Below are 16,410 nucleotides of genomic sequence, written 5' to 3'. Positions count from 1 at the left end.
TATGGTGCTCTATTGTCCACAACAAAATGATCCTCCCTCTCTTTTTCAACTGTTATAAGCATTTTGTACATGGGTACCTATCATGGCCATGTAGCCAAGACCCATTTTTGGAATTTAGCCTCCTTTTTAATACTCGCCTAAGTTTCACTTAAGGGGTTTGTTAGTGTACAAACAGTTGTAAGTTAACTTGGGTAAATCATTAAATACTTGTATACTTGCCAACTATCCTTCTTAAATTCTGGACTCCTCCCAGGTTGCTATAAATAGAGGGATTCCCCTTGTATTTCTCAGCAGCAGATCTAATAGATGTAGTAATTATCTTGTTCCTTCTATTGGCTTTGAGTCTATGTTAATATTTTTATGTTCTGTTGTTTGTATCGAGTTTGACCATGTTATGATCTTGTTGTATCTGGTTTGATTCCACATTAGTGGAGGCTACTGCACTTTCAGGTTTTTAGATTTCTCTATTTGTCTCACATTACTTTTTTCATATATTCTAGAAATATTTCGAGCAGGCTAGCAGGTGCTAACCTGAGCCCTCTGAGACAATTCAACATTGCTCTTGTATTTGGGCTGAAGTCATTCCATTTTTCAAACTCTTTGTTAGGCTTGCCACTGTAGATTCACCAACTGATACATGAAATCCAAGGAAAATTACAGAGAATATTGATAATGAAGTGGGTGTTATACAAGGAAAAAATGGAAGGAATCTGATATTCATTTTTTGGTACTTCCACTCTACCTACATTGGCAACAACAATGCTTATCATCATCTTCATTGATTGGTTACTTGAATTGGTTATCTTTTAGGTGCTACATCCATCTTCGTCTTTTCTAGATTTCGATCCCCATTCATATTTTATTCTCTTCGAAGTTATGAGATTTAGACTCATGCCTTTGAATCTTGAGACCCTGAATATGCAAGTCAATCTTTGAGTTTTTGTTTGCAGTTAGAACTTACAGGATTTCTTAAAGCTCATGCTCCTAATGTTCACATCTGAAATTCAATATTCAAGCATACAAACCTTGTATTTTAGAGCTAAGACTTGCTCAAGCAAAATTACCAATTGGGTTCTCTCCTATTTTGCAACCATTACTCTCACGGAAGTATTTGAGTGGTGGAAATGAATGAGAAAGAGATCTTTCTCTAACCACACACCCACTTTTTTCAATTTGAATGCTTTCAAATCCTTGCCATATCAGCTTATAAAGAGGGGAGACATATCAGACTGTCTTAACTTTCAATGAATTTGAAGCCAAATCAGCTCCCTCATTTGCAAAAATCCCAGTCACCTTAAACAAATGCCTAGTGGGTGAGAATACAATCCCATCAAAAAAAAAAAAATTGCCATCAAGTAGTGCCTTTAGTTTCCTAATTTGGATGGACTATGTGCTACTACTAACAACATTGTCTATAAGCCTAGGGTGAGCTTGTAATCCCCATATCATTTTGCCATGACTAAGTCCAAAGTTTTTTTTTTTTTAATTTAATTTCTAGAGATAACATATAGTGGATTTAATGGAAAATTTTGGTCATCGACAGTTAATTATTGTCCAAGCACCCCACTTAAAGATTATTTTATTAATTTGGTTAAATTGGCCCATCACTAGTTTCGAAATTCCATCAAATAATCTAGGGTATTTTCCCATGGTAATCAACAAATCGACTTGGTTAAATACGCAAGGTGATTAGACAATTGGGAGTGCACTTTAGGCTGATCAATCTGAGCATTTTGAAGACTACCTTTTCTGTGGATCAGTCTTGCTCTAAAGATGGATCATTCTAACTTCTAGCTGCTGTGACATAGGCACATATATTTTCTGTTTTGGTTTCTTTTGATTTTTTTTGCCTCGGGGATAAAGGATAAAGGCATGATTGTCAAAGCATATTATGATGGTGTGTATGCAGTCTCTAAGACACTTGTGTGCATCGAATCCAGTGAGAATGCAGTGTGAGAACATTATTTGAGTTTGGAGTGGAATTAGCAAAGATTGACTTGAGCCAAAAGGAACTTGTGTGCATGGAAAAATTAAATCTACCTATGATGGAAAAGTGATCATACAAATTATTTTCCAATGAATGGATTATGGCACCTGTAGCATGAGATTGTTAGACAATGCATGGTAAGTGTAACTATGTGCATGATCATGTGTATTGGAATGAGTTATTGGTGCAAATGAAGCTCCATTATTCCAGAACTAATGACTGAGACAATTACTAGTGTGCATGACAGATATTAAAGACATATGAAGCAAATATAATAAGTAGAGCATAGAGTCAAAGGATTGCTACTATTGTGTATTCCTTGTGCTAACAATATGCTTGCAGGGATCATGCTACCATAGATGATATTGTAGCTCTCATTTTATTGATATATTGCTATGGTGTGTCCTTTTGCCAGTATAGTAGAATTGTTGTGTTTTAGCTAAGTGTGAGCCATGTTGAGATATATGCTACTAAGGGCAGAGTATAAGTCTATTAATATGTACGGCCGAGGGATGAGGTGTTGGATGATTTTCTTGAGGGTTGAATAAAACTTGTTTGATGGAAAGACATTATTCATGGTACTAACTAATGTGGTTATAGGAACAAACTATTGTATGACAGTTTGATATAGTTCATATATATGTTGTTGACCTAAGAGAGGATGTAATGTATGGGTTTAATACCTTGATGAGTGGTTGGCTGCCTTATGGTTTGTAATGATATTGTTCTGTAGTTAATGAATTGTGCAACTATCTATTGTATGGTACTAATACAAAGAGTTTGTCAGAGAACATGGGTATGGTTGAGTAAATTTATAACATATTAATGCCTACGTATTTCAGTGTATGTTGATGGTTAACATAACAATTAGGTGCATGGTAAGAGTATGATTGCTGCTAGGGTTTTATGAATTTATGCTGCTAGGGCTTGTCACAATCGATGGGGAAAAAGGTTTTATGATGCAGAGAAATGTGGTATTATTGTGAGCAGAGAGTATGCTATTGTTGTTGGGGTAATGAGGTAGGGCTTGCAACAGAAATGATGATGAGCTACGGCTTTGCCACTGTATGAATGCTAGTAATTGTTGCTTATATGGTTAAAGTTTTTGTTGCTAGGGTATTGCACAATTTTTATTGAGTTGTTGTAATTGAGGCGGAGATCATTGTGTTGGTGATTATATATGCCAAAGTTTGTGATGTACTAATCTACATAGTTGTTGTGTTATTATCTTGGTGGTATACTGCTAGATAAGTCTTGTATTGATGCCATTATGGTTTGACGTTGTATTGATGTTCTAGCTGAGTGACATTGGTGATGCAACAATTTGTTGAATCTATTGAGTCACAAATTTTAACAGTGCTTAAGCAGGTAGTGATGGAAATCATCCACCACATAGGGAAAGAGGCTACAATAAGGGTATTGGTTGCTGAGAGAAAGGCTACTCTTCTTGAACAAGAATGTATTAATACCAAGCAAGAGGCATTAGCTATGCCTTTGTGGTTGAAACACAACATGGATGCTCATTGTGTTATTAGTGTTTATTAGAAGTTCTATAATTTTGAGGTGATAACAAGGCCTCTCTGGCTTTGTTCTGCCAGGGTTAGTTCTAGCCACTCCATATTCATCATGCCTCATTACAACATTTTTAACAATATTTTTTGTATGATTTAAGATTTGTGTTATCAAATTCCCCAATACAGTCATTAGATTCTTAAAAGGTGTTCCTTGTTCTTTCATTCCTATCTTCTGACAGAAATTAGCTTCTCTGGAAGAGATAGAATGAATAAATGCCTCGCAGTGATTTAATCAAAAAACATAGGATGATTTAACAAGTCCACAAACTTCAGGTGAATCATATTTCTTGTGTGGCTCCAAATGATGAGAACCATTGAATGGAAGATGTGAAAAAATATTTTTAATCCAATCTCTAGGAAACGTTTTCCTCCCTCAAAACATATGAAGCCCTATGAAGACAAGTTGTTGAACCACTTAGGAGATCTTGCATTTACACTGTCAACCATCAGAAAAAAGGAACTTGAAGAAGAAACAGCCTTGGTAACATTTTCCTGCACTCCAAGTAGATGCTTATCCACTTGGGAAATGATGGAATTATCATATCTTCCTCCCCTCACATGCTTCATAAGCCTAGAAATTTCAGTAAGTTCATTTCCTAGATCTTCCGTAAATATCTTTCTCTGAGAAACACAGTGAGCAAGAACCAAATCATCCAAACCTACACTAAAACCATCTAAGGATAATAAAAAAATGTTAAACTAAATTCAAGCACTTCACTGCCACTCATAGACCTTTACACTTAACAATTGCATTAAAAATTTTAGTCAAAGAACTCAATAATTGGGTTTTATCACCATTGAATAATATTATTTCACTATTGCTTATGAGAAGCCCATTCTTCTCACATTTCAATTCCATACATAAACCCATATGAAGAAGTTGTCTAGTTGTCCAAAAAGGCCCTCCATCATGCACTTTAGTTATTGTTGGTTCAGGAAATTGTTTAGAAGTCTACATTCATAATTGATTCAGTCTGGTTTTACCAGTATAGATTTTCTGGATAGAAGCTTGGAAGCCAACAATGTATCTACTATCAACACTCAGTGTTGTTTGCCTCTCCACAATGGGAACTAAACATTTTTTGATCCACATTTAGAAGCTGAGAAAGCTCAGCTTGATATTTTAAAGATTGGGGATAAAAAACATAAATGCCATCCCCATCAAAATCTGCACCAAATGGCCAACATATGATAGGGTTAATGATCATTGTAAAGCCCGGATGTACGTATGCTTTTAATGCCTCCAATGAATGTTTGTGGACACTTGGAGGACGATTAATCAAAACAAAATCCCCGTCATGAAGTCCACGATTATTCACTTCACTGATTTCAAATTTATTCATTGTTTTTCCAAATGCATTTGAACAAAACTTAGGTCCTTAGTCAACATAGGTTCTACACTGTCCCTTTTGTACAATTTTATGCAATTTTTCCCTATTTAAACATTTACACGCTCCACAAATGTTCCTCTCTTGGCTATTTCTATAGACATACCAATTTCAATTATCCGTCTATTTGCATTTCCAATGACAACACATCGATATCATATATTACAAATCTTAAACAATAAACAGTTAACACTAAATCTCAAAGGGACTCACCTATAATAGTTGTTGAGCAACAAGGACAATAATCAAAATGTTTTAGCTTGCTAACATTATAAAACTTCCACCTTGTCCATGTACTTTTTCCAAACCATGAAAGGAATATAATGCAAATAGAGGAATGAATAATCTAATTTACATAGAAGGGAACCCATATTACCTGAATGTTTCAAGAAGCCTCAATGGTATCTTGGAAGTACATCCTTGAAGAATATAACATCCTATTGAATCCAATACTTTCTCACTATAGCATAAAGGAACTCACCTGAAACAGTTGCAGCTGCACCATGAGGAATATCATTGAAAAGAAGTTCCTTGCTACCACTACTAAAAAAATTCTCATCCTCGTACTTTCCTATAACCATGAACATGATGCAAATGGAAAATTGACTGAAACTAACATAAATGGGTACTTCATATTACTTGAATGTTTCAATATGCCTCAATGGTATTTTCGAAGTATTCTTATCCAAAGAGAGATGTTCCACCATCGTAACAGATTCTTGTTGTAGAATCCAAGGAATCATGATTATCAAAATCTATAATGAGTTTAACTGATTTCCACCTAACCTCATAATTGAAATCAAACTGGATTTAGGCTAACAATAGATTCTTGCACTAAACTTCTGAAAACAAAAATCAATTTGTAGTCTTGTACATAAAAAGAAAAGGTACTTGTAACTTAAAGGAAGATGTGGTTGAGAAAATCAATTTCTTCTTCATGAAACATTCTCAATAGGTAGAAGGTAAAACGATTGTTTCTTATACTGGTGAATGCTATGTGAAATAAGTCCATGTCTACCATGAATAAATCTTACTTTTCCTTATAGAAGATGAAAAGTAGTTTATCACATATGCATTTCCTATTGTGTTTTCTTTAAAATTTAAAATACAAAAGAACAGAGAGAATCAAAGCAAAAACTAATGCATTTTTGATCAATTATCATGGATTTGGTATTGGGATTTCCAAATTGGGTTTAGACTGACAATAGATTCTTGCACTAAACATCCACAAATAATAATATATTTGCAGCCTTGTACTTTAGATGTAAAGGCATTTGTGACTTGAAGAGGGATGTGGTTGAGCAACTCAATTTCTTAATGAAACATTCTCAAAAAGTCGAAGGTGAAATGATTGTTTCTTATACTAGTGTGAATGTTGTGTGAAGGAAACTCATGTCTACCACGGATAAATCTTTTTTTTTGCATGTAGAAGATCAAAACTAGTTTATAATGCATGCATTTTCTATTGCATTTGCATTAAAAGATAAAAGATAAAAGAACAAAGAGAATCAAAACATAAATTACTACATTTTGTGTCAATTATCATGGATTTGATATTCATATTTAGTTTGAAATTTTGAACTACACAATTTTTAAAGAGATCTCATTAAACATGAGAACATTGCATATTGAAGATTCTAGGGTGTATTTTTCTTTAATATTAATGTTGAAGACAATTATCAACTAGAAACTTTGAAACAACAAGCAGTTCATTCATAATTTTTTATTAGGGTCAACCTTCAAATACAAAAATGCATTCTGAATCAGATTGGTTAGATGATTGACCTGGAGAGTAAGACACCTTTATGATTATGTGTAACACTACTATTGTCCTATGGTTCCCAACTAGGTGTAGGGGACATTCATACAAAGAAAAAAGGTAAAAAGCATAAAGTTTCTCAGAATGATGATGGTACTGCAAAGGCCTTGGAAAATATCAATGGGATTCTCAGAAATGTTGTTGAGTCCGAGGAAGAAATGGAGTCTGCTCTACAAAAAACTGTGTCGGCTATTGATCCTTATTTGGTAGAAAAAGTTCTCTGTATGCATGTGAACAATTGGAAAATTGCATATGGTTTCTTTGTTTGGGCTGGTAGGCAACCTGGATATCAACATACCACAGAGGTGTGCAATGCCATGGTAAACATACTCGGTAAAGTTAAACAATTTGATATAGCTTGGGAAGTGATTGAACAGATGAGTAAAGGTGAAAAGGAAGGCTCTTTGGTTACTGCAAAAACTTTTGGAATCATGCTCAGGAGGTACGCTGCAGCCCATATGGTGAAGGAAGCTGTGGAGACATTTCATAGGATGGGAGATTTTAATCTTGAACCAGACAGGACTGCTTTTCACAGTCTTATCAATTTTTTGTGTGAGCACAATCATGTTGAAGAGGCAGAACACATGTCTATTGGGAAGGATTTGAAATTCTCTCCAGATACGAAGACCTTCAACATTCTTCTCACGAGATGGTGTAAGAGAAAAGCCTGGAAAGAATATAAAATTTTTTGGAAATAAGCAAATGAGATTGATAGCTTTTGCCCAAACCTCTTTTCTTATTCAATATTTATGGATGTACTGGCCAAGTTTGGGAATCCGAAGAAGGCACTCAGGTTATTTCAGGAAATGGAGGAAAGAGGGATTCAGCCAGATGTCACAGTCTATAATATTCTGATTCATGTTCTTGGCCAAGTAAATTGTGTTAACGAATCATTGCAGGTCATGCATAAGATGCTGGAGATAGGATGTCGTCCCAATGTTATGACATACAATTCATTAATAAGGAATCTCTGCATAGCTGGCAGAATGCATAAAGCTTACCGGATATTGGAACATATGGTTGAACAACGGTGCATTCCCAATGCCACCACTTATCACTTTTTTTCAGTAAACTGAGAAGGCCGAAGGAGACACTGGAACTTTTTGACAGAATGATTAATGAATTAGAAGAAAACGTAACATGAATTATATCCAGAGGTACTATATTATGGTGACTTCCCTGTGCCTCAACTAGGATATAATTAGGTCTTTATTCAATCCCGTAGACTTCAGACTATGCAATGGAGAAATCAAGGGCAATGGTTTGGAACTCCATGTGAGAGAAATCTTCTCATGAATTTTCCAACAAACCATCGTTATATTTTATATAAAGATGAATTGTGTCATTGAAGGTATCTTTCACAAGATGAATAATTCATATGATCCACCATTGAATTACTTTTCATTTCATTGCAACATATCTATCAAATTTACAGAAACCTGTTGGACGGATTTCATCTCTAGTTTTTTATCAGACTCCCAGCTTGTTTGAGTTGATTTCCTCAATGCTTTTAAGTTCCATTTCATAGCTTGCAATGATTTGCAAAACGAGCATAATCTTAACTTCATAATTTCCAGAGTCCATAGTTTTGACTAGAATTTATGTTTTCTGGACTGTATACCCCCGTTATGTTTTTGAGGTCCATTACCTCATTTCCTATAAATTTACAAAACCCCCGATGAATAATCTATTTCTAAAACTACTAGTTCTGGTCAAGACCTACATAGCCAACCCTGATCTGAAAATCGTTATAACATCTCACTAATAGATTGGATAACTCTCCTCGTGAAATGTTGCTCAACACCAATGATTTCCATAAGCAAATACCTGTGAGTATGATAATATCCCACATGGTATTGCTCGGCTACTGGATCATTTCATTAAGAGAAAACTCAGCAGCAATCCATTATTGCACATGCTTTTATTGTTCAGTAGTCAAACGTAAAATGTTTACTAGGAAAATAAGGTGAAAAAACATAATCTGTATTGGACACTATAAATAATATTGATGAGAATTCATGGTTGTTTTGGGGTCATATAACCCTTTTGTTCCAATAATTTTCAGGTCCATTGTATCACTCTGAATGAATATTAAAACTACCCATATTCTTTAATGTCTATAAAACATATGAATTAGATCCAAGGCCATGATTTTCAGAATCTGCATGTCTCTTTGAATTGTTTTTCAGGTAGTGCCAGGTTGTGATGTGGCCGGAGTAATAGTTGATGAAGGAGATAATGTCTCAAAATTTAGCAAGGGTGATGAAGTATATGGCAATATCCAAAATTTCAACATAGTCAGGCCAAAACAATGTGGAACTTTAACACAATACACAGCAGTGGAAGAGAGTCTGCTTGCTTTGAAGCCTGAAAACATATCCTTTGAAGAAGCAGCTAGCTTTCCTCTAGCTCTTCAAATTGCCCAGGAAGGTTTTGAAAGAGTAAATTTTCAAAGGGGTTAGAGTCTCAAACTGTGTTCGTTGTAGGTGGAGAAGGAGGTGTTGGTAGCCTAGCTATTTAGGTAAAAGTGAATACTAGATCTTTTTCCTTTAATAATGTTCTTCCTCTGCATATGATCAAGTAAGAAGTTGTACTAATACGTTGGATGTGTTCCAGCCATTGATACATATGTCTTGTTGATGAGAAAATTTGGAAGATGGGATTTGTTGAGGGTAGCTTTTATAATTTGGAATCAAATGCAGTAAAGAGGCTGCAGTCCAGATAAGTGTGCTTATGAGGCTCTAGTCTACATGCTTAATAAGCGAGGGATCTCATTAAAACCTAGGAGGGACATTTTTCGAGATATAAGTTCAGCAAAATCAGGCAATGAAGATAGTTGAAGTTGTAAAATATCAAAAGAGGCTACTCCTCAACCATAATATGGAAATCATTCACAGTAATCTCATACTCGTAATATCTAATACATATGACTTATTACCATCATGTTTTTGGAATGATAATAGTACCGGCTCCTTAATAAAAATGATAATACAAAGGCATCTTCTTTGAAAGCAAATGTTCTAATTCGTGCTTCTATTTAGGTATTTGATGTAACTCTAATGTTATTCAATATCATTGATCTTATTTTTCCTTATTCTAGTAAAGTACTTTTTACTGGATTCTGTCCACCTTCGATTTGAGATTAATCAAATATCATGTCAAGGACTTTGCATGTGGATTACCTAACACTTGTGAAATCTGCCAGAAACTTTGAACTTATCTTTGGTAAAGGTTGTATAGGTATTTTTTGGATGTTCACTTCATTCATTTCAGCAACCAACAGAAGAGCCTACTCTTACTGTTTTTTCTATCCTCAAACTCTCTTCTTTTTAATCTAGCTATCACTTATTTGCCCGAAGACCTAGAGAACCTGTTGGAAATATAATTTTGTAGATTATTACATTTTTGTTGTGGTCCCAGGGTGCAATTGCATGGTTTGGGTTCAATATTTTCAAAGTTTGTGGTAAGGTGCACACAAGTGTGCAAAATATGGATACAAAACAATATTTAAACCATAATATTTAAACAGATTATGACATCATAATACTTTAAACCAGTAGAAAAAAAATATGATTTGATAAGTTCATTAGTTCAATGACAAAGCAATTGAAAATATAGCATGTAAACGTTTGAATGGCTGAACTTATATATGCTATATTTACATTATTTAGTTCCTGTTTTCAAGGTTTGTGATAATATGTGGATTAATACAAATGCGTTAGTTCTCTTTCTACCCATTTCTACCTGGTTTTCATTAGAGCAACAATGAGATTTGAAGGATACTTCGTGGAATTATTTTAGGATTCATCCAAGGGAACCTTGGAGACTTCTCTTTGGAACTAAAGGAACCTAAACCCAAACTCATTGAAAATCATTGAGGTAGACAAACAAGGACTTAAAGTTTTCCCATCCTTGCAGCAATGACAATAATCTTTTAGGCTTCCAATCAAGCCAAAGCTTTTGGTCAAATGGAGACACAATTGGATCTGTTTTTCATTGCTTAAAGCTCTTGTTTGTTTGGTCATGGACAACAATTTGTTCTTTTCCAGTCCTGTTTTCAAATTATTTGTATTCTTATCACCTTTGGCAAGGAGAAGTTTTGATATTGGCCACTTTTACCAGGCCACGCTTTGTGAAAACTCTGTAATGTATGCCTGTTAAGTTCCCTATAATTGGTGACTAGCCATTCCAGGAATCATACTAGAATTCTACTTGTTTCATGTGGCATATATTCTAGGTTAGCTTATTCCTTAGCATCTTCTTGTGCTTGTATTTTGTGTTTTCATTGAACTGGTCCTTCTGAGAGTTGCAAGAAATAGTGAGAAAAGCAAATGGAACCAACACAAACCCAAATTTTTCCCTAAAGAGAAGAACAAATGGGCTCTAGGGAAGCACAACACTTGAAGAGAAATAAATGAAGGAGGGTTATTCAGATGTTTTGGGGACTTTGGAACTTCTTGGAAACATTTCAAAATGCTTGCATGGAGCATTCTTGGCCAGAGGAAGACTCATGATTCCCTTCATTCCTTGATTTGGAATGGATGACTACCAAAAGTGGGATTTCAATGCTCCTTGCACCTGGGTTCTGAGAGTTAATTTTTCATTGTCATTTTCCTCTTGTGACTCCTATAGCTCTTCTTCATTATCCATAGGTCCAAATTTGTTTCCCTGGGCATAATTTATCCTATCCTTGTTTAAATATGATGATTGCCTTTCTTCTAGCAGTGGGGTTACACAACTGAAACAAAAGGTGCAACGTAGAGATCCACTTACTCAACAACAAATTGGAGAGAAAAATATTTCAAAGGAATCCTCTTCAAATATTCTTGAATTCTTGCAGATTTCTCCTCAAAATGTGTTTCATCAGCACAACATCTTCTCATGTGAATAATTACCCATCTATCATTTGGTTGTAAGGTAGAATTATATCTACTCATTAACGTTTCTTGTTGTCATTGGCTTCAAATTCAGCCCTCCCACTATATACTGAAATAGAATGTTAATGACAGGTAAGGAACATGATCTCAACTACCTTAAGGATGTCCAAAGGGGAAATATGAATCAACAAGTGCTTTGTAAGTTGAGTTTGCAATTGTTGTAGCAGCCAGAGTCCCTACGTGTTCTCCTAGAGATGAATGATCCAAGCTACTCCCAGAATCCATCTTGTTTGAGGAATTACATGCTACTAAAGAGTTTATGTTCCCATATTCAAACTGAATGAGAAATTTTCCACAAGCATCTTTGACCGTCCCATCATAGAAAATTGTTAGATCAAGTAGAAATTCCATTAGATTCTTAAAAATAATTCCTAGTTCTTTCATTCCCATCTTCTGACAGAAAAGACCTTCTCTAGAAGAGATAGAATGAATAAATGCCTCACAGTGATTTAATCCACAAACATAGGATGATTTAATGAGTCCACAAACTTATAGGTGAATCATCTTTCTTGTGTGGATCCAAAGGATGAGAACCATTGAATGGAAGATGTGAATAAATATTTTTAAGCCAATCTCTAGGAAACATTTTCCTCGAAACATTTGAAGCCCTAAGAAGCCAAGTTGTTGAACCACTTTCTTAGCAGATCTTGCATTTCCACTGTCAACCATCAGAAAAAATGAACTTGAAGAATAAATAGCCTTGGTAACATTTTCCCACACTCCAAGTAGATGCTTCTCCACTTGGGAAATGATGGCATTATCATATCTTCCTCCCCTCACATGCTTCATAAGCCTAGAAATTTCAGTAAGTTCATTTCCTAGCTCTTCCGTAGATATCTTTCTCCCAAAAACACAGTGAGCAAGAACCAAATCATCCAAACATACACTAAAACCATTTAAGGTTAAAATTTCAATAAAAAAACTTTGAACTGAATTCAAACAATTCATTGTCACTCCTAGACCTTTTCATTTAACAATTGCATTAAAAATTTGAGTCAAAGAACTTAGCAATTGTGTTTTATCACCATTGAATAATATTATTTTGTTGTTGCTTATGAGAAGCCCATTGTCCTCACACTTTAATTCTGAGGTAAAGCCATCTGAAGAAGTTGGCTAGCTATCCAAAATGGCCCTCCATCATGCACTTTAGTGACTGCTGGTTCAGGCAAGGTTCCAAAAGTCCATAATGATAGCTGATTCAGTGTGGTTTTATCCAACATAGATTTTCTGGATAGAAGCTTGGCAACCAAAAATGTATATTTTTTCTTTCAACTGAAGAAATAATGTTTAGAGTAGCTCTGGGGTGTACATAGTCCTGCCTGGGATTTCTAACAACCATGGGAACCTAACCTCCCCGCCTAACTATTGGATCATATCCTCATGACTAACCAACCAACAATGTATCTACTATCAACACTCAGTGCTATGTTTGCCTCTCCACAATGGGAACTAAACATTTGTTGATCCACACTTAGAAGCTGCAAAAGCTCAACTTGATATTCTAAAGATTGGGGATAAAAAACATGAATGAAATCCCCATCAAAATCTGCACCAAGTGGCCAACTTATGAGAGGATTAATAATCACTGTAGATCCCAGATGTATGTACATTTTTAATGCCTACAATGAATGTTTTTGGACACTTGGAGGACAATTAATCGAAATAAAATCCCCATCATGGAGTCCACAGTTGGTCACTTCACCAATTTCAACTTTATTCATTGGTTTTCTGAATGCATTTGAACAATAATTACCTCCTTTGTCAACATAGTCCACAATTTTCTTCAATTTTCCCTATTGTAAACATTTACACGCTCTGCAAATGTTACTCTCTTGGCTATCTCTAGAGGAATACAAATTTAATTTATCCTTCTATATGCATCTCCAGTGACAACGCATTGAGATGATAGATTACAACTCTTACTAATAAAAAAACTATGCAGTTTTTCAAATTTTTTACTTTTTGCATTTCGAGGAAAATAGTTTGTTGGAAACTTTTTTAAGTTTCTACTACTACTCTATATACCTTTCTCCCTGCCCTTACACAGATAATCTATGAACATGAATTGTAGATCCTTTGATTTAGCTTCATGTGACATCAATTTAGTCTTGTCGTATCTTGAATCTTTGATCTCGTCAACAACACTAACAATTTTCTTCAGTGTGTGTGCAACACATTCCTAGGGCAATGAGACTAATATTGATAATCTAAATTTAATATTACCATTTAGATCTAAATTCCAATAAAACAATTGTTTATACTACAATTACAAAAATGAACTAACAATAAAAATCATGTTACTTACAGATGTCGTTAAGGGTTTTCCCCACATATCAGGAATTTGTACATAGTTAGGAGTTCAAGGTAGAAGTTAAAACAAAAAATTTCTCTTGCTTGAGGGTTAATTTCAACTAACCTCTAAGAAATTTTTCATTTGTGGAAAAATCTTCAATATCATTGAAATCGATCTAGGGTTTTCTAAGTACGACCCCTTGAATTAAATTCTGACAATGGGATTGAGCAGCAAGGATCATATTATCATTAGCATTGGTTGTTGCCTTAGTATCTTGAGTCTTGGAATCGACTCTTCATTGTAGCACTGTAAACCTTCATGTATTAACGTGGGAAAACTTGAGTTCCTGGGCTCGATCCCTACCGTTGGGAACGATTCCGATATGTCAATGATCTTTGGACGACATTTGATTTCTTGAACTTGGTTACAAATGGTTGGGTTTTCACATTCTACATCATTATTTTCATAGCCAAGAGCGAATGACCAGCGTTTCTATTCAAAATTGAGGCCTCATGAGAATGTAGGAGCTTCAAAGTCGTCCATTAGAGTAATTCAAGAAAAAATCAACGCACAAATTCAAAATGTTCTTTGAATTTAAGAAAAATAGTGCCAAATTGGTGGGATGAGGTTGCAATATTGCAGTCTATAACTCGATGGATCTAGCGTATTTTGTGACTTTTTGTTGTTGATGTTTCAAACACCTCCATTATGGTCTACAATCAATGGGATGGATTTGGCTTGGTATCTTTAACTATTAGTGTAACTATTAGTATTTACATTTTCTCAAATTTTCTCCTACTTCTTAGTATTGTAGATGGTTTGGAACAATCATTGTGCTTAGTGCTATGTGGGAGGGTGAAAGTGAAGTTGGAATCTATGATTTGCTAATATATATTTTTTTCATTTATATTATTACATTAATAATCCATAGCTTATATTGGGTGCATTAATTTAAATAATTATACAATGCAAAATGATTATATGCATTGATTTAAGAAATAGTAGTGGGAAAATTGATAAATATCGATTTCAACTCTCACATAGTGAAAATTGTCTAAGCGATTTCAACACTATTATATTACAAAACAGTTTAAAAATACATATTATAATGTTATAAAATAAATATTCTATTACATGGTAAAGACCAAAACATTGTTTATCCAATACTAATCTCTTAATATACTTTTTTGATGAAAAATGTTTAACCAATGAATGTGATTCATTGATTTTTAGTGAAAATACAATCCATTTTGTCAATCATTCAATATATGCAATGTATCAAATAAGCCTGAGAAAAATCAAGTAATTGCATTGATCTCAATAATCATATAATGTATCCCTAGATGTGTTAGCTAGCATGAGAGAGATGGGAGGAGTGGGACCATAGTCCCACTCACTACAAGAGGATGGAGACATTCCATCATTCCCCCCCAGTGAATTAAAATGCACATACAATTGCATTGTGTGATATAATTATGTTACCACCCCATCAATCATGTCACCCGTGTTTGTTTAATGACATATTTCCCTTGGCTCATTGGTATTTTAACCCCTCTTGTACTTGTAAGACTAACATGGTTTGTAAGCCTACTCTAAATTTCCAGATTAGTCATTCTAGGAGGTAAACAATTATGATGGCACCTGAGCCATCTCTCTATACATGAGGGTCAGGCTAATAGTTTATATGCAATTGTATATTGTGCAATAATGGTTTCTAGTATATTTTGTGAGTTTCAAGCCTGATCATAGGTATTTAGAAGGAACATTGGTCATTTTTGTATCATTTTTGTATCATTTTCTGTTTTTCACCCTATAATGATTCATCCCCCTCAATAAATTTGGTGGTATTTCTTACTGAACTTACTATGTTGAGACCATTCCCCCAGTCCATCAGAGCTACTTCTACTGAATTTTCCTCATTTTTTCTTGGCCTTTAGCTAATTACTTCCTCACTATATTTTCTTAGCTTGAATTCCTCTCCCCTTTTTAGGCACACAATCTCGCCCTCTAACCTCATCAGACCCCACCACTTTCACCTTCCACTTCCCACTAGCCTATCTTTGTGGAATTGTCCCTCCTATAAACTCTTTCTTTCTGATTTCTTATAGTTTCCTTCTCCTATGGAGACCATGGTGAGATAGAGAGCATAGTTCTACCATGGAATTGCCTATTATAGGGACTTTAGAAGCCCCAAAACCTAAGAATGCGTTGAAATCTTTGCTACTCCTTATCATTATTTTACTCCTAGAAGTGTTCAAGAGGGAATTTTTCAAGATAAAAGTGACATTGTAGATGAAATACAATTCATTATTAACTTTGAGGTGCATACTAAGGTGGAGAGATGGGTTGCAAGCATGGCCCACTACTAGAGTTTCCTCAATCACTATATACATATAGGCAATCTTTATTGGC

The 16,410-nt window shown here is 34.8% G+C and overlaps 1 protein-coding gene across 1 annotated transcript in view; it reads left to right on the top strand.

Annotated features, from left to right (window-relative positions):
* Window positions 1–7,466, top strand: part of LOC149169603 (pentatricopeptide repeat-containing protein At1g80550, mitochondrial-like) — a 32,645-nt gene extending 25,179 nt beyond the window's left edge. The window contains exon 2 of the mRNA XM_089425269.1: window positions 6,852–7,466. Within this exon, the coding sequence (XP_089281395.1) occupies window positions 6,852–7,466 (615 nt within the window). The remainder of the gene's footprint in view (window positions 1–6,851) is intronic.
* Window positions 7,467–16,410: the final 8,944 nt, after the last annotated feature.

Source organism: Pinus tabuliformis, chromosome 4_2 (assembly GCF_031772625.1).
Source record: "Pinus tabuliformis cultivar Carrire ecotype Pingquan chromosome 4_2, CPIR1, whole genome shotgun sequence".
Lineage (NCBI taxonomy): Eukaryota > Viridiplantae > Streptophyta > Pinopsida > Pinales > Pinaceae > Pinus > Pinus tabuliformis.
This window is presented reverse-complemented; position numbering and strand designations above follow the sequence as displayed.